This window comes from Eulemur rufifrons, chromosome 3 (genome assembly GCF_041146395.1).
Source record: "Eulemur rufifrons isolate Redbay chromosome 3, OSU_ERuf_1, whole genome shotgun sequence".
NCBI classification, from domain to species: Eukaryota; Metazoa; Chordata; class Mammalia; order Primates; family Lemuridae; genus Eulemur; species Eulemur rufifrons.
Genome location: NC_090985.1, coordinates 28,807,264 through 28,832,161, shown reverse-complemented (window position 1 = coordinate 28,832,161; position 24,898 = coordinate 28,807,264). Strand labels below are relative to the sequence as shown.

Here is a 24,898-nt window from a genome sequence, read left to right as displayed (position 1 = left end):
CACACACATGCATACACAGAGTGGAGTGGATGGTCCCAGGCACCCGCCCCCTCTTTTCTATGGAAGCTATTTAGATTGATTAGCATGGACTGTAAATACCTTTTCTCCTCGAGTCCCCTTTTCACCTCGTTCTCCTTGGAGACCCTGGAGGAAAAGAAAGAGCAGTCACCCAACAGTGCAGTCAGGCTTCTCTGTGCTCCCTATGGGAAGCTCGTGGAGAAACTGGCAGCTTCCAGCCCAGGGTGCAGGGGATGGGGGCAGTGAGGACGCCGTCTCCTTATGTAGTCTAATGCTACAGTGGCCGCCACGTGGGCTGGGCCTGGGCCACTTCCAGAGTGACAGGTGAGCTCAGAAGGCTTGTCCCCTGGCCTGGGCTATCTAGGTCCTCACGGCTACAAACTAGGACTCTGCCTCGCTCCTGAGCTCACCTGGCCGAGGGCAGAAATGTGGCTTCGGAGTCAGTTCCCACTGCCACCCGGAGGCTGTGATTCCTCATGACCATGGATCCCAGGGAGAGGCCTGAACACTGACCCAGAGATTCTGGCTCTTTTAAGCCACATCCTTCACCTCCACGGCCCCATCCCTGCGCGCACTCCACCTTCCTCTAGAGCACTTGGCCACCGTGCAATGGACCCCTGCCCGTCTGTGCGCAGATTTGGTGGGAATGCCAGCCAGGACGTGGGCGTCCCTGAGTGCACGATCAAAATACAACCCCTCCTGCCCGCCCCTGTTCTGACTGCCCAAGGTCAAGCTATCCTTTTCCTATGCTTTATCTCTCTGACAGCTCTCAGCCCTAGAGGTCACATTTTCTGCCTCCCTGAAGCAGAATGCAAGCCCCACAAGGGCAGTGCCTTCAGTGTGGCATCTCCAGAGTCCAGAACGGCACCCCTACTTGGTAGGCATTAATAAACATTTGTTGAAGGAATAAAGGACTCGGTGAGTGACAGCACTGATCACTTGTTTACTGCATGAATCTTGCAGAGATTTTGCCTGAAGGCTAATTCCCCACACTGAGATGCAGAATGTCCCTGCTCTTCCCAGATGCATAAATTTCACAGTGAGATGTTGGGGCCACCGGCACAAGCTGATGAAAGCACAGAGCCCCCCGGGCAGTGGCCTGCAGGTTCAGGGCCCTGCTGGAAAGGCAGAAATCTGTCCTACTAACTATGGGAACTCCCTGTGTGATCCCCTCATTCTCCTCTCCTTTCCTGAAGAGATCCTGGGACATTCTATGGAAAGGATGTCAAAGGTGGCAGATACTGCCCTACTTGTCAATTCCAGGAGTAACACATGCATCCCTGAACTAGAGAAAAGTTCAGGGCCATAGCCACAAGATGCTGTACTAAAGAGCAGAGGGTCTGCAGGACCACCCAGGCTGACCAGGGTATTGGACATCCCTGCTATTTTAATTCCATCTGAATATCTCGGCCATACACACAGGGATCAGAGATCTTCAATGCCCCCAAGGCAATGCAAGCTGCTCTTTTTGAAAATGACTGTTTACACTGCTTCTTTCATTTGGAGATAATCTCAAATCTTTCTCAGTAAGAATCAAGAATGGGGTTCCATGTCCAAGAAGTCACTTTGCTCCCTATATACCGTATCTGTTTGTTCAGCTGGCGCTGTTCCCGGGGCTACAAGTTCAATAGACTCCACCCCCTTCCAGGAACAGACGACTGGGCAGATTGGTAAAATGACTTCTTTAGACCGAGTGTCAGAAGTTCCTGGGGTGCTGGGAAAATGTAGGTTCCTGGGATCCACCCTGCTTCAGCGTCTGGGAAAGGGTCCAAATACCATGAACTTAAACCTGTTCTCCAGGGGATTCTTAAGCACCACAACATCTAAGGATTCCTGGCCCGAGAGAAGAGAGGCCAACACTTCATTGGTGTCAATATGTGCACATAGGCCCTAATTATCTAGATGCAGGGAGAGGGACTTGCTGATTCCTGATCCCCGGAGAAGGGACAGAACCCCTGCCCAGGCAAGTGCCTTCACTTACGGGAGCTCCGACGTGTCCAGGAGGTCCGGGCAGTCCAGGTGGTCCTTGGGGCCCCTGCAGAAGAGCGTTCACAGAGAAGAGGTTTGGGGACAGGAAGAAAAGGCCAGCATGGAGGTGCTACTCAGCTAATCACCACGTCCCATGATAAGATCTGCCTCTCGTCATCCCACCAAGTGCTGCTTGTGCCACTTGCGGAGCGTCACACCAGCGGACACCGTGGCCACTGCGTCCCTCGTCTGTGAGAGCTCATGCCATCTGCTGCCCGCTGGAGCCCGGTTCACACCGGAGTACTCTCGGCTTCAAGGAACAGCTAATGGCTTGTACCTCTGAGACGTCATGAGGCCAAATGCAACATTTCCCATTTCTCTTCACCCAGAGTCCCTCGGCCTCCCCTCCATCCGGACTGGACACGTTCACAGCTTCTGAAACATGACAGCTGATGCCTGTGGCTCATGCTTCACACTGTGCCACAGGGTCAGCACAGCCCGTGTGAGTCCTAACGAAGAGCCCAATGCAAGTTTGCAGAGCCTGGAGGCTTCTCTGCTGCCCAGTCCATGAACTGCTACAAACTTTGAGCAACTAATTTGTAAATACCTATTAAAATCTACTAAACCTACTACTTAACAGAAATGTACATGTATTCAGCCTGTGGTATCTCAATTTTCATGAACTATCCTACTGCAAGAAAAATATAGTATACAAGGAGATATACACACAGGCACATGCATGCATTTATTGATTCACTGATTTTAGTGGAAAACAAATGAAGTTGGAAACACCCTTCAGGGGCATAAATAGGAGAACAGTTGCATAAAATACCATGGGCCCCTATCACGGGGGTCAGTGCATTGATTAAGAGAATGGGCAGGGCCTATCTGTACTGATATGAAAAGGTGTCTATAATCTCTTGTTAGATGGCAAACAAAAATGGCCAAGGATGATATGATCCATTTTTGGTAAGAATTTAGGGAAAATCCTGCATGTGCGGATATACTTACACACAGGTGCATGCAAGCCTGTGAGAAGGGGAGACAGGGAGCCATCTGAGTGTCTCCTCTGCACCTAAGGCCATTGGTTTTGCATCAGGACTTGTCCCCTGGGAACGTGAGAAGCCCAGGCTCACAGGACACTTACCCGCATGCCCACTTCACCAGGCAGCCCCAGCTCTCCCGGCTCACCCTGAATACACAAAACAGCACATGGTCACAGCCTGGAGGGACACGGGCCCTGGCACACCAGAGCACCCCGAAGCCTCCATTCCCCGCAGTTCAGCACTTGTCACAGGAACGAGGTAACCAGCCACCAGTGACAGGGCCCAGGTCCCCCTCAGACACTCTTTTTACAAGCAAAGGAGTCGACCTGCCCTGCGCAGGGCGAGATCTCAACTCCCACTCGCTCCTGTCGCTGGAGGTCAACACTATCCGATTTGGGCAGAGCGGGGACAAAGTGTGACCATTGGAGTCACAGTGATGACTGTCTCCATGGAGAAGGGTTTGGGCCCTTGGATGGGGAGTGAGAGTGTTCTGGGGATTTGTGGAACTCCCCTTTCTCTCCTGAGCTCAGGCCCTCCGACCTGCCCCAAAAGGCTGTGGCCTCGTGGGGAGCACATGGGTCAGGTTCCCACACTAAGGCCTGATCACACATCACTGAAAACCATGAAGGGAACAGCCAGCCAGAACCCAGCACGATTTCCATTTGGGCTCTTGGTGAAGAACAGATTGACCCACCGAGCTGAGGTCACTCTTTGCTCAGGCTGCTGGAGCACGTCTCGGCTCCGAGGCAGGCAGGATGCAGAGCTGGAGTCCAGGGTAGCAGTAAGAGGAAGCGCAGCCGGCCAGCCACGCAGGGTATGCGGCACTGCCTGGGGCTCACCGACTACCCTAGCTACAAACTGAGGGCCTGGGCAACTCCTTCACTTCCCAGAGGCCGGTTCCAAGTCTAGGCATTGGGGATAACAAGACCACTGTGCAGAGCTGATTGTTAACTGAGAAAATCGCTCCAGGGACAGGCAGGTGATGCTCAGGTAGAAACAGTTGCTGTGGTCTTGTTATAACTATTTGGCTGAACTCCAGGGGTCTGGGAAGATCCTGGTACAAACCAGCCCTCACACAGGCCTGGGCCTGGCAATGGACACCCCATTCGAGGACACAGGGCTGTGACCAGGAGGTGGCCAGCCCAGTGTAGCCTCATGGGCCAGGGCAGTAGGGATAGAACTCACTCTCATGCCTTTGCTGCCGTCTCTCCCAGGGGGGCCGGGCAGGCCCAGGGAACCCTAGAACCGGAGAAAGAGAACAGCCATTAATAAAGGGTAAGTGTAATCTTAGACAGGCTCTCAGAATGCTGGTGAAGTGAACAAAGCCCTGAGAAGGGAAGGAAGTTGTGGCCAAGACTTTGCTACTTCAAATGTGGTCCTCTGGCCTGCACATCACTTGGGGAGTGTGATAAATGCAGATTCCCAGGCTCCACTCCAAACCTACTATGTAAGGGTCTACATTTCAGCAGGGTCCCAGGTGATCTGTGTGCACCTTACCGAGAGTGCACAGCCCTGGTCCACACCTTCCTGTTAGGTAGGGACAAGGAGGAGGGGAACAGATGCTTGTCTAGGAGGTTTCCATTGAGAAACAGATGGCACTAGGAGATGCTTTGTCTACAATAGGAGGAACAAATGGACCAGAGGGGGCTTCTAAGAAGGAACAGATGACATGGCAAGGGGGCTTCCAAGGATTGAACAGATATTGGTCTACCATAGGGAGTCTCCAAGGACTGACCAACCAAAAAGAGGTAGAAAGGCCACAAAGTAGATATATGACCAAGGCCACAAAAGAGGGTCTTTGGAGCATGCATAAAACAGTAAGGTGACAGTATCCTCAAGTGACCTACCCTCATTAACATAGTAAAAAATCACACCCACCAGTGCCATGACAGTTTACAAATACCATGGCAACCCCTAGAAACTGCCTTACAAGGATAAAAAAGGGGAGTATTAGCCATTCTGGGAATTCTCCACCTTTTTCCAAGGAAAACCATGAGTATTCCACCCCTCGCTTAGCACAGAATTAGGGAATCATTATAAATGGGAGAAATCTTGTTAAACTTAGGGTCTTCTTCCCTCTGTCCCTTCTCTGGAATGTGCTATGCTTTAATAAACTTTGGCACTTTGCTTGCTTGCATCTGCTTGGTCTGCTCACTTGCTCCATCGACTCAGTACCAGTAAGCATTCTTCAGTACTGGGAACCAAGAATCAGGGGACATGGCCCTGACATCTGGTCCCTGCACCTGACACTCCCCTAACTCACGCTCTGGGCTGGACATCACATGCATGAAGTTGGGGGTTGGGCCAGGGCAAGGTTCTCAATCTCGGCACACAGACGTCGGGCTGAACACGCCTTTGCTGCGGGAGCGCCCTGTGCTCTGTGGGGTCTTCAGCAGCATCGTGGATGGCAGCAGTGACAACCACAAGTGTTTCTTCTGTTGCCAACTGTCTCCTGGGAGGCAAAATCACTCCTAGTGGGAACCACTGGGTAGAACAGGTATTGATTTTTTTTTTTAATTTAAGCTGGACAAACTTCGTTCTAGAGAATCACACACAGCCATCAAGCATAACCACGTAGGAGCTGTGGGGAGGGGGAGATTGGAGCCAGGCGCCTCACCTCCTCCTTCTCCACACAATTCTCCAGAGAGCACCTGGGGAGAGCAATTTAGAAAAAGGAGACCCCAGGACCTCTGCCCTCCTATCTAGCCCCAACACCTCGATTCCAGTCAGAGGATCCGCCCGAGACTTTCTGCCTCACCCCCCTCCCGCCAGCACGAAGGCAGCGCCTTTCTCTGGGCTTTTCCATCTGAAAAGTGAGGGCATTGGCTACTCAATGAGCAAAGACATCAGTGATCTGTGTGTAAAGTTTATAGAACACTACGGGCTGGAGTATATCACTACAAACATCATCTTAGTCCTCGTCATCACCCTGTGAGATAGGTATTATTTTCTCAAAGGCACACCAGAGATTATACAGTTCTAGTTTTTAGTTACAAATTAAGATACACACACACACACACACATACACACACGCACTTAAAATTTCTAAGAAGTGCCTTCTATGGCCTCCGCATCCTAATATAAGTCAATGTGGTACTGAAGAGAAACATCGACAGATGTCTCTGCCCCTGTCGGCTATCAGATGGATGTGAGTCCATCCCAGCTTTGCTTCCTGGTGATGTGACCTTAAATGCACCCTGGAAGGCCCCACATTGTACCAGCATTAGGGGTGCAGTGTGGGGGTGGCTGCAGGTGAGGCGAGGTTTGAGAAATGAGGGCACCCACGCTCTGCTGAGGGGATAGTCTTGGGCTTCCTGGTGCCGCCTGTTCTCCCGGCCACCTTGGCCCATGGTGGGTGATGGGATCAGCAGATGGAAGCATGCCACTCCAGCATGCCCATGGCCTGGGAAATGATGTCTTTACCAGCTGCCATATGCATGATAAGCCTGCTGGGATAGCCACAGATTTGCTCTGTCGCTGTCACCTAACAATTCAGTGGTAAAGACAAAGACACCGTGAGCAGACAGAACACTGATGTGCTGGTAAGTGGTACAGGGTCCTCAGACTTGGGACCAGGAGAAGAACAGAAGAGTACATGTCAGTGGAGCCTTGCAGAGGGGACATCTCTCAGCAAGGCAGCCTGGACAGGGGCATTCACGGACCTGCAGACTAGATCCTGTGACCCCTGCTTAGAGGAGGGTGGGTATCTCTGGGCAAATCATTTATTCTCTGAGTCTCGTTTTCATTTTCTGTAAAGTGAGAACAATCACAGCCACTGTAAAAAGCTTTTGTAACTATGAAAGTTCTCTAGGGTGCTTCGTGGAGCATGTTCAAAGTTTGCTCTGGGTGATGCCAATTTGATTTATATAATATCTGATATGCATCCTGGCGGGGGGGGGAGGAAGATTGGGGGGTCCTTTTTTCAAATGACTTTGTGAAATGCAGAGTTAGACTCTGCAAAACAGGTTCCTTTATGGCAGGTTTTCTTGAAGGCTTCCATATGCCCTTGCTGATGGTGGTTCTGGAAGACATCCATACCTAGGAACCCTCGTCACGGATGTGTGAAGGAACCGCCAGGCTCAGAGCGGAGGTGGGGAGATGGGCTGTTGCTTCTCAAAGCCTCCCCCAGGGCAAAACGGAGTCCAAGACAACATGAACCAAGGCTGTTTGTTCTTTAACTTGTGGTGGGGACCAGACTGCTATTGCTTTCATTTCAGCAGGAGGTTCAAAGGTGTTAGAGAGTCAACCTTATTTATAGGGAAAAAAGAGGAAATACTGAGATAGTCTCAGGTTAGCAAGTATTATATTTAGGTGGAATTTTTGGAGGGGGTACAGTCTAATTCAGGTACATGGGGCCATCCTTGGCTGAATCCAAGGGGGCAGATGAGCAGTTTGGGGATGTTTCACAAGAGAAAGGATTATTCCGCGGGAATGGGAAGCTGTCCTGTGACCAAGGCCAGCTGTTTCCTGGGACAAATGGGGGTTAGTGAGGTGCTTTTATGGGTCAAGCTGTCATAATCAGAGGGCTGCATGGCAAGTGGCTTCTCAGCCTCTATTTACACATCAGCAACTTGGGGGCCACCTCCGTATTTGGCTGTTTTGAAACTTAACTCTCCAGAGATGGAAAGAGTGGCCATACAGGTGGAGGTAGTTCTGAAGTACAGAGCACTGATTAACAGACTCGCGTCCGTGCTGTTCCTGTCAGGGATGACAATGGCAGAACAGTCCTAGTGAAGTCATGTTAGCAAGGACACATTAAAGTAATATTAAACATGCTGTTGCCGATAGCGCGTCTTTATCACACATTTGCAATGTGCTAGGCGCTGAGCGCGTCACATCATCACTGCATTTAACTCAGCCCTACGACAGTTCTCTAAGGGAGACGCATCTCCATTTCATTGTTTACGGAGCTGAAGCACAGACAGAGTGAGTAATTTGCCCAAAGTTGCAGTGTTTGTGTGTGGAAGAGTCAGGCTCGGGGCCCCAGAGCGTGCATTTCAATGTTTTCACGACACTTAGCAGCGCCTACACACACGTCAGTTCACCGGAACCAGACGGTCCTGTGAGCCAAGTGTTGTCACCCTCACTCTACATCTTGGCACAGGGGCACAGGGAGGGCAACTTTCTCAGGGCCACTAGGAGTCAGTGTGGCAGAGGGAGGCAGGTTGGGGCAGCTAATGCCAGAGAATCCAGCCTGGCTCTCCCTCTCCAGAGGCCATGGCCTTCCCCTGTGGCCTCAGCCAGCCCTGCTCCCCTGGGGCACTGGGAAGGAATGCTCCTTCGATGGCCTCCCAGGACGCAGATGCTCTGCCTGGAGCCAGGTGACTGGTGGTGAGGAGCAGGCCACATGCCCCACCTGTCTCCAGGGTCCCGTCCCCCAGCTTCTCCTGCATTAACTGGGCAAGTGGCCTCTGCACGTCCTGATGGTGGGGGCACCAGCCCCCTTAACACCATGTCCCTACAACCCTAGGTCTAAACTCAATTATTTTCCAAAATGGAGGAATGTCACAAAAGAATAAGGATGTACTCTGGGGGATGTCCTAGATGACACCTCCCTCCAGAATCAGGCCTGTTGGGCGACTTGCCTGAGGTGTTGGCCACCCACTCTAGATGGTTGGTCCTGAGTGGCCAGTCTGTCCTCTGACTCCTGCAGGTCAGGAAATCCTGCGGCTGACAGCAGGGAAGGGATGACCCGGTGGACTCCTCCCTCAGGAATGAAGGTGGGAGCACCACAGCACTGCTGCTCTGAGGAGTGTCCACCTAAGGGAGTCAGGGATGAGGCAGGGACAATGGCAGAGAGAATTCCGAAGAGTTCCGGAACCTTTGCCTTCCCACACAGTTGTCACTTTCCTAGCCCCACTGGTTCTTTCAAATAGGTGCCCAGCAGGTGTCTGCGTGAATTTGTTTGGTCCACAAGATGGGAGCCCCGTGAGATGAGAGGCAACACTTGGTCACCTCCATGTTTCCAGTGCCTGGCTTGGCGCAGGGCCTCACACATGCGCCACAGACCTCGATTCCTTCTAGAGCCCTGTGGGCTGGTAAGGGAAGAGACTGGATGCCTCTCCTGCTTTAAAATTAGTCTCGGGGGTGTGTAAGCCCCAGAAAGAAAGCGAACAGAAGAGTGTGGTGGAAAAGTAATGGTCCCAAGAGCCAGCAAGACACAGCCTCAAATGGTCCCACTCACTCAGTGCTGACGACTTTGGCCACGTTAGTGACATGCTCCAAGTCTCCCTCTTCATCTGTAAGTAGGGACAGCCAACCTAGCTTCGGGAGTTGTGCTTCCCAAGGACGTGGGCAATGGGGCACAGCAGCTCAGATGGCTGGAGTAGTGGAACCAATTACTTCTGCTGTGTTAGGGGATGGGGCCACCTCTGGTTTGTAATCGAAGAACCCAACTAGAGATCTCCATAGAAGTAAATATTTTCTGAGTCAGAGAGTGACTCTTCTGGAGTCTTCTTTTATGGACATCTCTTCTGGAATCTTCTTTTATGTGGTTAAGGTAACCAACTTGGCAATGCAAATAGACACATTCAGAGAAACATTTACCCCAAGACATCCTGAGACCTGGGCAGCCCATGAGATTAGCATCACCTAATCTTAAACATTACTAACACCACCATGCACCTCTGACACACCTTCCAAAATTTCCCAGTTGCTCTCACTGCCAGCTGCTTACAATGGCTTTGAAAAGAGACAGTTACAGCCCTAGGCTGCCTGTTCACATCCCAACGGGAAAGTCACTTAACCTCTCTGAGCTCAAGTTTCATCATTTGTTAAATAGAGGTTCACAATGCCTTCAGATGAGAAATAAATGTGGACATAATTTGTATACTTTATAATATTATTAAAGTGCTCATTTTTCTATTGCATCTACTGTTATATAGAAATACTCCTCCTAGTGCACGGGCTGCGTCAGTCTGAGAAGTGGGCAAAGATGGGAAGGTGCCGCCTAATTGGTAAGGTCGGGCACAGGAAGGCTTTTAAAGGGTATATGGGTAGCTAAGGATCTACAACGAAATACAGAAGAAAAAAAGGAAAACAAAAGAAAGGGAAGGAAGGAAGGAAGGGAAGGAGGGAGGGAGGGAGGGAGGGAGGGAGAGAAAGAGAGGAAAGGAATAGCCCAGGCTGGAGGGAGAAAGTCCAGGTGGCCTGTAGCCCCTGCCACATTAGCGGAGCAGGACAGCTTACTCTCCCACCTGGGTCTCAGCTCCTGCACATGCCCAGGGGTGGTGCAAGGAGAGGTAGCACCTCTGGCCCACTATTAGGGTGCCTGGAGGCAACACTTGGGGAAATGCTTTGTATACAGGGAAATTCAAAACAAGCAGCAGGTACTATTATTTTGAGCAGACTATCCAAGCCTTCATTTTCCACCTATAAAAACAAAATCAACACTTGGGTTATATGAGGATAGCAACAGAAAACACACGTGAAACCCAATGCAGAGACAACCAAGGCTCAAAGAAGCGGGACCTTCCTTCCTGTTCCTGCTGCAGTTGTGTGTGACTCAAAGTCGGGTCACACACAGTCTTTGACTCATCGGGGCTTAACTCCAAGTCCAGGCTCTGACCCTCTTCCACCCATCCCCCCCCCCCACATTCACAGCCTCTGTGAGCCCATCTGGAGGCACATGGGAGGGCAGCCATTTAGCGGGAAACTATCCACCCACCCACACCCACTCATCGGCAGCCAGAGCCCCAGGGATCCTGCTGTTGTCTCACTGAGAAAGATACAGTCAAATGAGAAAACAAATATTTCTGTTGCTCTTTTGGTTAATTAAATTTCAGGGCTTATTTATAAATGTTGACAAAGAGATTGCTCCTTTGCCAGAGAGGCTTTGTTACTATATGATTCATCCATTTGGTAGGAGACACAGTAGTTTCTCTAGGCAGGGTCTCAGGCATACCCTGGGCAGTGGTCGTCAAAGTGTGGGTCCTGAACCAGCAGCATGGACACCATCCAGGGTCTTATTAGAAAGTTAACCTCTGTGGCCCCACCCCAGACCCCCTGGATCAGACACTCTGGCAGTGGGGTCCAGCATGTTGGTTTAACAGGTCATCCTGGGGATTTGGATGCTCAGTCTGAGAACCACTTCTCAGCACAGACAATTGCAGGATGTGAAGTCATGAAGCATGAGCTCAACTCCTGTTTCAGCCACTTAGAGAGGTAAAGTCACCTGAGCCTGGTCCCACAGTTAATAGCCTGTAAAACGAGGACAACGATACCCACCTTGAAAATTAAACTAAGTAGCATGTGCATAAATCCTAGCAGACAGCAAGTGCATGTAAATACTGGGTGCTATTATTCTTCTAGATGCCCTGTGAGTTATTTAAGATGAATTAAAGAAAGGAAAGGACCTCCATGTTGGCTCACTGGGGACATGCTTTCTAGCAACATTCTCTAGGCTTCCCAAGTCCTTGGGAGTTGTGGAAGTGCTCCTCAAGGGAGGCGGAAGAGCTCTGATTTTGCCCAGCTGCTGACCCCCTCTGGGGATAAGACCTCATTAATGCTAAGAACACAGAAGACGTCATTTGGTGTATTAAAAAAAAACCGGACCCTCTGTTGGTGTAATGGTAATTATACTTAGCATTTATGAGCATTTTTGACAAATTTAAGTCATTTAATTTCATTAGCTCATTTAATCCTTGCAGCAACCCTCTGAGGCAAATACTACTATCATAGTCACCAATTTATAGACGGGGAAAGCAAGGGTCACAGGAGTTAAGTAACTGACCCACTGTCACACAGCTGCTAAGTGGTGCAGCCAAGGCCTGGGCCCAGCCAGCCTGTGTCCAGGGTCTGTGCCCATAGCATTCCCTGCCCTCCCAGTCCAGGAGTCCACTTATCCTTCCCATAAGTGGTCTCTCCCTCCTGTATGAGGCCCTTAGTCTTGCAACTGCTCCATGAGACTTGGAAAGCACCCAACTGTCAGACGGAGCTGGAAGAAAAGTGCAGACTTTCTTCTCCCAGCTCTGCCCGGGGCTGTGAGATCCCGTGAATGCAAAACTTCTCCACGTCCATCAGCACCACGGACAGGGCCAGTGGCACCTCTATTTATTCTCTCAGCATTTTGCCCCTAACCTACAAGACTATTTGAGGGCACATAAGCAGCGACACTAATTTTTCCCCTAAGCCCTTTAATTATTGTAAAAATAGAAGGCACTCAACCACAGTTACCCAACTCAATAACCATGAATAATGCACATTAATGCACGGGCTAAGAATAGGAGATAGAGGGTGCTGATTAAGTCAGTTGTGAACAAAGACGAAGGGACCCAGAGCTCAAGGCAAATGGCATAAATAGACCTGAGAAGTTTTACACATATAAACACAAACATATTATTTACATTTGCTGGCTCAGAGGCTCCATAATGCAGCCTTTATATAAAATAACCTGGTTCCTATCAGAGACATGGTATTTGAGGGTCAAGAATTCCCAGATACCAGCATCACGTTCAGGGAGGAGCAGGGAGTGACACTGGCTGATGCAGTGGATCCCCCTCTTGTGTCTTGTGTCTGGCAGACTCAGCCTCCGCTCCTCCCTCGCTCCTCGTACTCATCAGCTCTGTGACCTTGGGCATGGCCCAACCTTCTTAAAGGGGCTGTAGGAGGCTGAAGCTTATAAACTAAATAGCCTGGAACATCAAGAGTCAATAAAAGGCTGATGCCATGGTTCTTCCCACTACATGGCACTTTTTTTTCAGATAAAGTAATATTCCAGATAAAATCACCAGGGCTGTCCAGTGAATCCTGCATGGCTGCTATTGCTAACACCCATCCTATGCTTTCAGAGAGAACTTTAAAAAATTGAAAGTGCGTATGTTATCCCTTGCTAGGCCATGCATTTTACCTATATAAGGTACCCCTTGTCTTAATCCTTTTGGGTTGCTATAACAAAATACTATAAACTGGGTGGCTTGTAAACTAGAGAAAAATATTTCTTACAGTTCTAGAGGTTAGAAAGTCCAAGATCAAGGTCCCAGCAGATCTGGTGTCTGGTGAGGGCCCATTTTTGGTTCACAGGTGGTTGTCTTTTTGCTGTAACCACACATAGCAGAAGGAACAAATGAACTATCTGTGGTCTCTTTTAGAAGGGCACCAATACAATTCATAACGGCCCCACTCTCATGACCTAGTCACCTCCCTGAAACCCCACCTCCTAATACCACCACCTTGGGGGTTAGGATGTCAACATATGAATTTTGGCAGATACAAACATTCAAACCATAGTTCCCCTGATATGTCAAAGTGTCTTACGGTTTATGGAACCTTTCCTGGTCACTGCCCTAGACGGGAGGCCCTCAGAAGAAAATCCATATGTAGCAGGGCTTCCTCATCATTCCCCACCAGTCCAATTCTACCTCCAAGGAGTCTTCTCATCTCACAATTTCAATTAGAGCCTTTGAATGACACCAAAAAAAGAATCCAGCTCAGGTCAGAAAGATCCATTCTTTTACCACGTGGACAGCACAAGTCGTGTCTGCCATGTTGAGGGCAGAGAGGTGTCATTGTGAGAGCAGACCTGTCACCTGCAGGGTCCCCATCCAATCGGAAGCAGAGCTGAGCAGGAGCATCACTTCTCTCCCTGGTTCTGCCTTCCTGGCCATGCAGTGGTCAGAGTGGTCATTTTTCTAAACACTTTACGTCTCTACCTTGCTCCCTCCATTCATTTGCAGGGGTGGCTGCTGAGTTAATCACACCCCCGTCTCTCTGTCCCTGTCTGGTCCCCCATGCCTGTCTCTCAACAGGTACTTGTTATGATTTTGAACAAACCAGAGCTTATTATAAACTACTTTGTGCTCTTTCTACAGCTATTTACCATAGAACCAATCATATCAATGTGTGTGTGTGTCTTTCTAAGTCTCCTTGCTCTTTTCTGTGAAATGGGGATAAGGGTGCCTTCCACCTGCAATACTTCGGAGGAATGAATGGGACAGTGTCTATGGAACCTCCTGGCTCCATGCTTGACACCTCCAAGTTCCCTAGCTCAGAAGCATCCTGACGATTTCAACAGGCAGAGGAGGACGATGACTATGGGGGAAGAGTCAATGGCAGGGAGGTAGAAACATCCTGAGGGTGTCCTGAGAAAGACAAACCCACAATCGGCAGGAGACAAATATCAGGGGAGGATCACTCAGGGCCCCAACACATCAGGTAGGCTGTACACTCCAAACACACTGGACTTCATCTACCAAGTAACACAGCAGTGTGACAACAGAAGCAATTTAAGGTCAAACACAAATTCATGTGCACCTGTATGTTTCAAACAGGCTTAAACCAAAGGAAGACATTTGCAGCTGAGGAATTCCAGGCATGCTGACCTGAAGGGCCGACTGCTTCATAGGCCACCATAGCCCAGAGTAACGTGGAGAAGGCTGCTTTGTCCCATTTCAAATCATCAGAGGACAAGGGAACAGCAGGCTCCAAAAGACCTGGGAACCAAGCCACCCAGCTGACTACAGTGAACCTGCCTAAGAACCCTTCTTAATTTCACCCCCATGGCCTGGGCTTGCTTGCTCCAGTTTGTAATTAGCACCTTGTTTGTTTCACTTCATGGTGAACCAGCCCACAGAGACTCCTACACAGTGGTTTCAGAGCACTCAGGTGGGCTTCATGCGGCCCTGGTACCCCCTTCAGAATTTGTAGTTGAGGTTCTGAGAAGTCTCCATCCCAGGCAGTCGGAACAGCCTCGGCTCCTTGCTGGCTCAGAGACTCATCCTTCACCATGCTCATCCCCCGTCAGGTTTACAGTGCCAGTAAAAATTGAAGAAAACCATAAAAGACAATGAACTGACGTTTCTGTGACCCAAAATCCTATCTGCTGCTGAGTCAACAAAGCCAATAAAATTTAGCTGAGTTTCTTATATTCACTTGCTGATTTTTTTTTTCTGGTGCACCACACTGTGAAATCTGAACAGAAAATCCATATGAAGTTTTATTTACTGCCATATGGATTTCTGCAAAAATGCTTAAGAAAGAACTTTTGGTGTTGCTATTGCTTTTCCCCTCTACCAAATGCTGAGTACCTAGCTGCTGACCCAAGCCGTGGCTTCATGGGATATTTTGTCCCCATTTCATTCCCTGTGGGTCTCCAGGGCCCACAACTCTCTCTAAGGTGTGATCCAGGCTTGATTCAGGTCTGTCAACCCCTCATCCTCCTGTGTCCTCTGTTCCTGCCCACTCCGGGGACACTTCAGCAACTCGTCTGGGCCAGTCTCTGCCTAAAGCGCCACCATCGACATCCCAACCCAACTCTAATATTAATAACCACTCCTACTCCTAAAGAAAGCAAACCCCTTGGCAAGAAATGCATGCCCTTGGGGATCTGAGCATGCTGGACACTGCTCAGATGGGCCTGGACTCCGTCCAGCAGCCTCACGTCCACGGATCTGTTTTGTGGCCAAGCTTCTTCTCAGTGTCACCTCACCCTCCTCAGACAGGCTCCTTTCACAGCAGCAAAACGACTTCAGGAAATTAGAGGCTTCCATCCTCATAGCCTCAGACCCAGAGGGAAAAGAGCATCTGTCCCCAGCCTTCAAAGCAGAAGTACTGAGTCCGTTCTGTTTGGACGAACTTGGATAATGCACCTGAACGGATCATGATGCGGAGAATCCAGTGGTCGGATGGTGTAGACTGCCTCTTGCCAATGCTTTCTGAAGTCACTTTAATCACTAGAGCCCTGCTAAGTTCTTTCCGTGGATAAACTCATGAAACCCTCACATCACCCTTTCGAGAGAGGCTTGATGTTGTTACTATTATATTCAGTGTACAGGTGTGGAAACTGAGGCACTGAGAATTGTAATGACTTTTCCAAGGTTATACAGCAGGACAGGGAACAGCAGGTCCCCAAAGCCTCAGCCACTGTCGTATTCTGCACCTGGGCCCGTCAGCCGTCACACCTTCCAATCAGTAGCCAACAAATCCATCCTGGGAGGCAGTGTGTTCCTTCAAAATTGTACTGGTTTTTTTTTTATTTCATGAATAAAAAATTGTGAATATACTATATTTAAAAGATTTTCATCATGTAAGATGAAACCTAATCTTTGGTTAAATGTTTGCAGTTGTACTAATATTCTAGCACCATTAAGAGCAATTACCATGATATATAAAATACCCCAAACCCCACTACCTTAATGCATTGGTTGTTTTCATTGTACACACAGCTTTTTGCATGTAAGCGTACATAGATTTCTATTCTACTGTTTCGTCTGTATTACATGGCATGCATAGCTCCATATTATAAGGTCATTTTAATTTTTATTTCTGTCCATCTGGTTGAGGTAATATAATTTTTCATTAGGCTATTTCCATTTTTTGTTGTGGTTGTAGTTGCAGTTATTAGGAATACTTATAATGAACAAAGTCTGCTTGGGGTCATCTTGATTCTGTTTTAGTTTTTCCCTTCATAGGAATTGCGCTTAGGGTAATTTTCTAGATCTGCATTGGTAAGTCAAATGTCACCTCTTTTTTGGGGTTTCATTTTTTTACCTGCCCCACCAGAAGTACAGTACCACGTACCCTGGAAAACCCTCTGGCACTTTGCTGGTGTGACCGCTGTCCCCTGATCTACCCCCAGCACACCCTGTGGATGAGCCAGTGCTACTTAATAGCTTTGCCCGCCCCTCCCTGTGTGATGGGGGGGCAGCGCGCTAATACTAGAGATGGCACAACCCACCTCACTTAAGGACCAGTAAGAAGAAGCATCATGCCAGGTTGAGAGCTCTGCGAGGCCACTGCTCTCGTCCACATACTAGGAACTTGAATACTAGCTACTGAAGACACAAATATACCACTCTTTAATGGATTTTAGCAATGACTTCTAGCAGAAAAAGAAAAGGAATAAACGCAAGGGGACAGATTTTTAACATGCACCTACAGTGTGCCAGGGACTGAGCATGGTGATTTCACGGGCATTATCAACATCCTGTCATCCCCTCAACAGACCCAGCAGGCAGGTGTGGGCGGCTGCACCATGCAGGTGAAGGGCTGGGGCCCAGAGAGACACTGACCAAAGGTCACCTGGCCACTGGCAGAGCTGGGATCCTAACCCAGATCCGCCCAACTCCCCACACCTGCTCTTTCTACCACCTGAGCTCACATGTGAGCCAAAACCAAGGCCCCCTTTGCCCTCCAGACACCAGGTTTCCCAGGAATAGATGATAAGCCAGAACAGCACAGACATATGCTCAGAGGAAACTGCAGCACACACTCCACACTCGGGGTATGAGAGGGCACTGTGGGCCCAGGAAGGAGCAATGACGCGGTAGCACCACTGGGCTCCTCCCTTGAAGGCTCTGGTCCTCCCAGAGCAGAAGGATCCTCAAGATGTGCCACAAGGAAGTTCATCGGAAACCACACACTTTCCCCTTGCTTTGCTGTTTCTAAATCTTTCACTACCTGTGGGGTTCGTGGCCCAGTGGATTCTGCAGACCACACTGCCATAATGGGGTCTCATTCAGCTGCCCACCCAAAGGGAATCTCATGCCAGTGTCTCCACTGTGCTAACTAATTTCCTCAAGACGGAAGAACCAAGGGTCTGCAGGGTCACTGGAAGTCATCCCCTCCACCCCGCTGTTCCCGACTCCAGCGCTGGCTGTATGTTGTCATCATTATCATCACCATGATAGTACTGGAAATTATGATAGCGTCACCAGAACAGCTTCACTGGTTATCAAGTACCTGCTGCGCCAGCCACCAGGTCAAACCATAGGTTTCTATCTTCTCCTTGAATCCTCCCAGTAACCTTATATGGCAGGAACTATTATTTTCACTTTTTCATGTAAAGGAAACTGAGGCTTAAAGTAGCCCATGGGTAGACAGATGGTTAACATGAGGTAGAGACAGAATTTCAAGTTGGGTACATTCAAGCCCAGGGTCTGTGATCCTTCTACTGAGAAGAGTTGGCTCTTGGTCCTGGATGTATGGAGGTTTGCAATCCATTCATTTGGCAAGCACTTATTTAGTGCCAGCTGTGTCCCAGACCCTTTGAAGGACCCATCCCCTCTCTTTCTGTCCTTTCACATCCCCAACATCTAGACTGTGGGTAGTTCTTGGGGCACCCTGAGAGCCTGCCTCCCTTTCTCTCACCTCAGTTACAGGCATATTGAAACACTGAGGGGCATTTGCCCAGGAACCAGTGGTGCACATGAGGTGGAACAGGCACCAGAGAGGAGGCCCCCCCAGAGCACCAAGAACGGCGTTGGGCATTTGATGGGAAATGCCAAGGACAGGCAGCAGAGGGATCTGGGAGGGTCAGGAGACCAAGTTCTCCAGCAGTTTCTCGGCTGTGCAACCCTGGGCTGATCACTCGCTTTCTCTAAGCCTCAGTTTCCTTGGCTGCAGGACAGGCAGTTCTGTCCACTCTCCAGCTCCCCGGCATTTTAGTAATAACCAGTGATTGTGTTTCCCAGACACTCACTAACGGTGTGACCTTACGCAGGTCGCTTGACCTTGATACTATGTTCTCATCTATGAAATGAGCACAGCAGCGTCTTCCCTGAAGCACGGTCTGAACAAGGAGAGATAACGCAAAATGCACTCAGCAGGTGCCTCTGGAAGCTGACACACATTGTCACAGCAGTTAATTACAACACCAACAGTATTAACAACACAGCCAGTAAGAATAGGAGTATCATGACCCCTGGGGCATCGGGCTCCAGTCTATCTAATCCCCCTGCACTTGGCAATGACGTTTGAGACAATATTCAGTGAAGAAGCCAGTTTGTTAAGCCCAGTCAAATGCATGAGTCACAGGTGGCCTTCTCCCCTCTGTGTACCTCATCTGTCCCCATGGCCCACCCTCGGCTCCTCACCCCTGGAGAGGAAGCAGAGACTCCAAGTTACAGCAAAGAGCCCCAGAGTGCAGAGCTGGGGTGGGCTGAGCCCCAAGTCTCAGAGCTGCTGCCTGAAAGGGCCTTTATGCATCATCTCATCCCACCCCCTCATCCTGACAGACAAGGAAGCAGAGACCCAGAGAAGGAGGTGACTCATTCCAAATCACACAGCTAATGTGTGGTAAAATCTAGACTCAGACTTTGATTAAAAAGCCAACTGGAAGAAAATGTCAATCAAGGACAGAGCTGGAGGTGCCTGTTCAGCTTTCTGTCTCTCCTGCCAGCACCAAATAGTGAGGAGGGCCCCCCAGCCGCAGCTATTCCCCGGGAAGTGCCAAGTTTTTGGATGTGCTGCTGCAGGCAGGGCTCTGGGCACCAGGGAGGTGCCTTCAGGTATGAGGAGACTAGGCCACCACAGCTGCCCATCGTGAGCTCGACCCAGAACCGACAAGGCAGAGATGCACCTGCTGCCTACAGAGAGAGGGAGGCTGTCAGCCCCTGCCTGGTTACATGAACACACGTAAAGGAGAACACATCAGTCAGAGGAAAGGCTGGTCCAGGAGGAACATGAGAAGGGGGTCACAGAGTCACAAAGTATTGCCCAGCAAGTGCCACCGAGACCAAGTGTTCTGACTTTAAGGGCCCTGGAAGCCCCAGTTCCTGATACAGGAATACTTGGGTGTCCCATTAATACCCTGTGCTTGGATCTGTGCCCACGGGAACCAAGCATGCTAGCAACAACAAAAGAAGCTGCTGAACACTGTTGGTGGGAATGGGAAATGGTGTAGCCACTGTGGAAAACAGTATGGAGGTTCTTCAAAAAGTTAAACATAGAACTACCGTATGATCCAGCAATCCCACTACTAGGCATATAGTAAAAAAAAAAAAACAGTCAAATCTGGATTTCAAAGAGATATCTAGAGATACCTACACTCCCATGTTCATTACAGCATGATTCATGATAGTCAAGGTATGGAAGCAACCCACATGTCCATCAGCAGGTGAATAGTAAGAAAATACGGAATACAATGTAATGCTATTCAGCTTTAAAAAAGAAAGAAATTTTACCATTTGCAACAACATGAGTGAACCGGGAGGGCGTTATGCTATGTGAAATAAGCCAAATGCAGAAAGACAAATACTACATGATTCCACTACAGGAGGTATTTAAAATAGTCAAAGTCGTAGAATGGAAGAGTAGAATGCTGGTTTCCAGAGCTGCAGGGAGGAAGAGTTGGGTATTTGCTAACCCGTAGGGGTAACACTTCAGTGAAGCAAGATGAACACGTTCTAGAGTTCTGCTGTGCAACTTTGTGTCTGTAGTCAACATACTGTATTGTGCACTTAAAATTTTGTTAAGAGGGCAGATCTCATGTTAAATGTTCTTACAACAATAAAATAAAACTAAACAAATTAAAAATTAAAACAAAAAGTAGCTGCTGAATTTGAGCATCTAGGTTCCAGGTGCTGTTCTTTCAAACCACTAGAAGTCATGGAAGGTGGCTGCCATTAGCCCGTTTTTAGGTATCAAGAGACAGAGACTCAAAAGTTGATGGCAGAGCTAGAGAGTGGCATAGTGGAGATGAACCAGATCTGCCCGGCCGTACAGCTCACATTATGCTGTGTGTCACACTGTCTCTCTCACCGCTTTCTATTCTCGCATAGTAGTAATGTTAACTGTGTGCTTGTGCTTCTGATGGAGAGGAAGTTCATTGAGAAATAAATGAAGACACAAAGACGGATAAGGCAGAAAACAAATACCATTACAACTTTGCCATCCACAGATAACCAGTGGTTAATAACAGGGGTTTTTCTCCAACATTAATTTCTCTCTCTCTCTCTCTCTCCCTGTCACTCACACGCACATAATTGGGATCATACTGCACATAGGTTTTACAATGTGTTTTAAAAATTAACAAAATATTGTCTACACTTTCCAGGTCATTAATTATTCTCGCAAATGCTATTTTGCATCACCAAATGCTGTTCTGTTAATAACTTCAGTACAATAACTTATTTTCCCCTCTGCCCACTGCACATCATTATGTTTGTTTCTAGTCTGTCTTATAAATACTTATACACAATTGGGTATGTACTTGTACTTATCCTTGATTTACCTCTATAGAGTAAATCTAGACATGTAAGGGTACATACAGGGAGAGAATGGCCGCGTGAACGCTGTTTGCACTGTAACTTGCGGGAGCGACACCTGCATTAAGTCAGCCCCACGCACGGGGCTGATGTGGCTCTCTGGGCAATGGATGCCCTTTCAGGGTCCAATGACATCACACACCGAATCTACAAGTGCCTGGACTCTAATGAAATCATCAGCATACATGTGCACTATAAAGTCTTGTGGCTGCCTCTCCAGGATCATGGGAGGTTTTTGTTTGTGTGTTAATGGCTGATGTCAGTAGAAAATGGCATTTTTCGTGACTCCCTGCTTTGTTTTTCCTCCTTACAGGGGAATCTCATATCTTCCAGGTTCTGTGGGGGCAAGTGCACCTTCTGATGAAGGTGCGAGAAGGTGCGACATTCATAGCTGTGGGGATCATTTTTAGGCCACCCACAAATTCTCCTCATGCTCTTCGCTCTGCCTGGGAGACCCTGGCCAAAAACTTGCACTTCCTGGGTGCAGCTCAAATGTCAACTTCTCTAACAGAATATTTCCTGAATTCCCCAAGACATGTATGGTCCTACTTCTCAATTCTCCAAAAACACCACGTCCTGTCTCCACCTTCTCCCTTCCTGCTGAGCACTGCACATGCTTCAACCGCCTGAGTCGGGAAGGACACGCAGGGAGGCCGGGCACTTGGTCAGGGAAACCTCTTCTCACCCACCCGAGTCCTTGTCGAGCAGCATAGAGGAAGCACATAGCTCTCCCACGCCTGTGCCCCCTTGTCCTGTTTCTTTGAAAGAATATGACAAAAGGAAGATGCTTACCTTTTCCCCCTTTTCTCCTTGGACAAAAGGTCCTCTGCCCTAGAGAAAGAAAGACAAACATTTACTACAGAGCGTCTCCATGGCGTGATAGCCCCTGTGGCAGCAGCACCCCGAGATTTGGAAGGTGTTTCACTAGACGTGGGTCTTTTGTTGGGGAGTGGATCTACAGAGTTCTTCCCTCATGCCGCCATTCCAGAAGTAGAACCTCTGTAGGTATTATTTTTATATCTGGTTCACAAGTGTCAATAATGAAACTCAGGTAGTTCTAGCAACTTCTTCAGTCCACAGAGCTGGGTTGTGGAACCAGAATTTGAATGTAGGCTGTGTAACGCCGGCGCTGCCTCAACCACAGCACTACTTGGCCTTGATCTCGTGCTGATGGTGTCAGGCAGGCAATAATGGTCATAATTACGACACAGACCACTTCCTAGAGTTCAGGGTTCCATAGGACATCCATGTTTGTTCTCTAATTTCAGTGATTTCTGTGATTTCAGAATGTTCTCCAGCTCTCTCATGAGGAGCCATGAACACAGCCGTGCTGGGCCAGGCGCTGGGAAGGCTCTGATGATGAACCACAGACCAGGACTCCCGGGAGGCCCCCGATGCTGGAGTGGAGGGAGTGCGGGCAATGGGGGGGGCACAGAGCTGGGGGCGGGGGTGCTCTGGACAGTTAGACACAAGTTGAGCTTGAATGATGGAGACATGTGAGCCAGGCATGAAGGGGTGGGGAGGGGAGAATGGGGTGGATTTGGGGAAGGGATTATTCTTGGCAGAGGAAAGAGCCTGTGTAGTGGCCAGGGTGAGGGAGGGCACAACAAAATGACCAGTGTGGGGAATCATAACTGCGCTGATTTGGAAGCACAGAGTTCTGGGGATGGGCTGACAAGGGACAAGGCTGGAGAGGCACCAGGGCCATGTCCAGCAGGCCTCCATGCCTGTGGAGAGGAGCCTGGGCTTCATTCCTGGAGAGGCAGGGGCACAGTGCCTGGTACCACCAGGAGTTCAGCCCCCACTTGCTGATTTGCACAATAGGGGGTCCCTGGGTCTCCCACACCAGCCATGTGGTTCAGCCACACAGAGGAGCTGGACTCTACTCACCACGTCACCTTTCTCTCCCTTGGGTCCAGGAGCGCCAGCAGGCCCAATGGCTCCTGTGTCTCCCTGAGGGGTTGAAACCAGAGACAAGCTTCAGGTTAGGTCCTCCAACAGAGCTCCCGCCCACACAGGCTGCCATGGCCAACTGGCTCCAGTGCCCGGAAGCAGCTGATTCCGTCATTGCCAACTGCACCCTGAGGGCACATGCCCCAGCCCTGGGGAGGAGGAAGCGTCTAAGTCATCGCCCAACATCACAATTCCAGGAACTCGGGACTTCTCGAGAAAGCCAGTGCATGAAAGCACCGCACTCAACCCTGGGAATGGTCCGACCCCTGACCCCGTGGCCAGGGCCCCAGGTTCACATGCCAGCTGTGCCACATGACTCGAGTACGCCGCTATTGCCTTTGAGCCTCAGGCTTCCGCTCCATAAAATGGGCATGTCGTCATGAGGGCACACACGCTTAAGAGCATAAAGGTGCTTTGCAACTGCCAGGTGTCAACCAGGGTCACCTGGGCATTCGATTTCCATAACAAGTCAGTGCCATGAGCACGTGGACCCTCACGACTGCCTGGGAAGAGACAGTGGACAGGCAGAGGGGAAAACAGTGTCCGTAAGGCGGGGGGAAGGCTTCACCTCTGGCTGAGGGTGGGACTGGAACCCAGATTTCCTGCCATCTCATGAGCTGATCCAAGACAGGGTTACATGCAAAAAACATGAGCCCTTGGTTTGATTCTTCTATTTTTCTTTTTTCTTGGTTCTGGAATTTTATCTCTTCCTGCTCCTGCCTCATTCTTTACACTTCAGGAACACGTGGCCACTTTGTTTATGCTCTTCCCTGTGACTGTGAAGCCTTTCCCTGCCTTCTGGGTCTGAGCAGCTCCTGTTTGCTTTACTGGACCCAGCAGGACAGGGCCCCAGGCAGGACAGGGCCCCCGGCAGGACAGGGCCCCCAGCAGGACAGGGCCCCTGGCAGGAGGTGTCCTGACCCCTCCCCAGGTGGCACAGGGGCCTCTCCTCTTGGTCCCTCGGGCCGCCCTCCCTCCCGACTCTCCACACTGCCTTCCACGCTCTTTTCACATCTCTCTTCCCACGGTCCAGGGAGTCCTGGGGACAGGGCTCTCCATTATTCCCTTTATATTCCTGCATCAAGATTGGGCCCGGGCACCGGGAGACCTCAGACTATGCTTGTGGACAGAGCCCAAGCTCTAGCTGGTACACGGAGCCATTGCAAACTTGCCTGGTGACGCTATAGAGTCAGGATTGCAGGAAAACCTGAGGGCGCCAGGCTCGGCTCCAGGCGGCCCTGTCTGTTTCCCTCCTTTGCGTTCCTCTACCTCCACCTGTGTCTTCTCTCCTGTGTCAGGCTCAGGGCTGGGCCTCCTGCACCACCCGATCTGCTCAGCTGCAGCAGGGGCACGGTCCTCACCAAGCAGCCACTAGGTCAGCCAAACATTTTCTACTTAGCAGCCCACGAAACCCCCAGCTGTCTTTGCTCTTTTACATTGTCTGACAGCCGAGACTCTGAGCTTGCTGCCAAGAGGTGCTCAGTGATGTAGAAATCCCCGCTGTCCTTGCAGTGACCACCCAGCCCCCTGGACCACTCTGAGCTGCTCTCCCTCAACACAAAGAGGGGACTCCCAGGGGAGGGGAGCTGCGGAGGAGTGAGTGTGTGCGTGCGTGTGTGTGTGTGTGTGTGTGTATATGCACATGCGTATGAGAGTCTGTGTGTCCATCTTAGCAGAGGGCTAGTGGAGGAGGGTGTGAGATGAGGGGGGAGGGAAAAGAGAAAGAAAAAAGGGAGAGGGAAGAGGCGAAACAGACAGAAGAGAGAGGAAGCAAGGAAGAACACACAGGAGGGGAGAAAATGTCCGCCCAAAGGTGGACGAGAGGAAAAACAACCCCAGGCATTTTACCATCTTGGCCTTTGATCTTTTCATCTGAAAAATGGGACCAATACCGCCTCTCATGCAGGGTGATATATCATTCATTCAACAAGA

At 49.8% G+C, this 24,898-nt stretch overlaps 1 protein-coding gene across 1 annotated transcript in view; it reads right to left on the bottom strand.

The window, feature by feature from the left end:
• Positions 1-24,898, bottom strand: part of COL22A1 (collagen type XXII alpha 1 chain) — a 236,758-nt gene that overhangs the window by 155,451 nt on the left and 56,409 nt on the right. Inside the window, exons 10-15 of the mRNA XM_069465956.1 lie at positions 22,904-22,966; positions 21,806-21,844; positions 4,218-4,271; positions 3,134-3,178; positions 2,000-2,053; positions 100-144 (exon numbers count right to left, since the gene is read on the bottom strand). Of these exons, the coding sequence (XP_069322057.1) occupies positions 100-144; positions 2,000-2,053; positions 3,134-3,178; positions 4,218-4,271; positions 21,806-21,844; positions 22,904-22,966 (300 nt within the window). The remainder of the gene's footprint in view (positions 1-99; positions 145-1,999; positions 2,054-3,133; positions 3,179-4,217; positions 4,272-21,805; positions 21,845-22,903; positions 22,967-24,898) is intronic.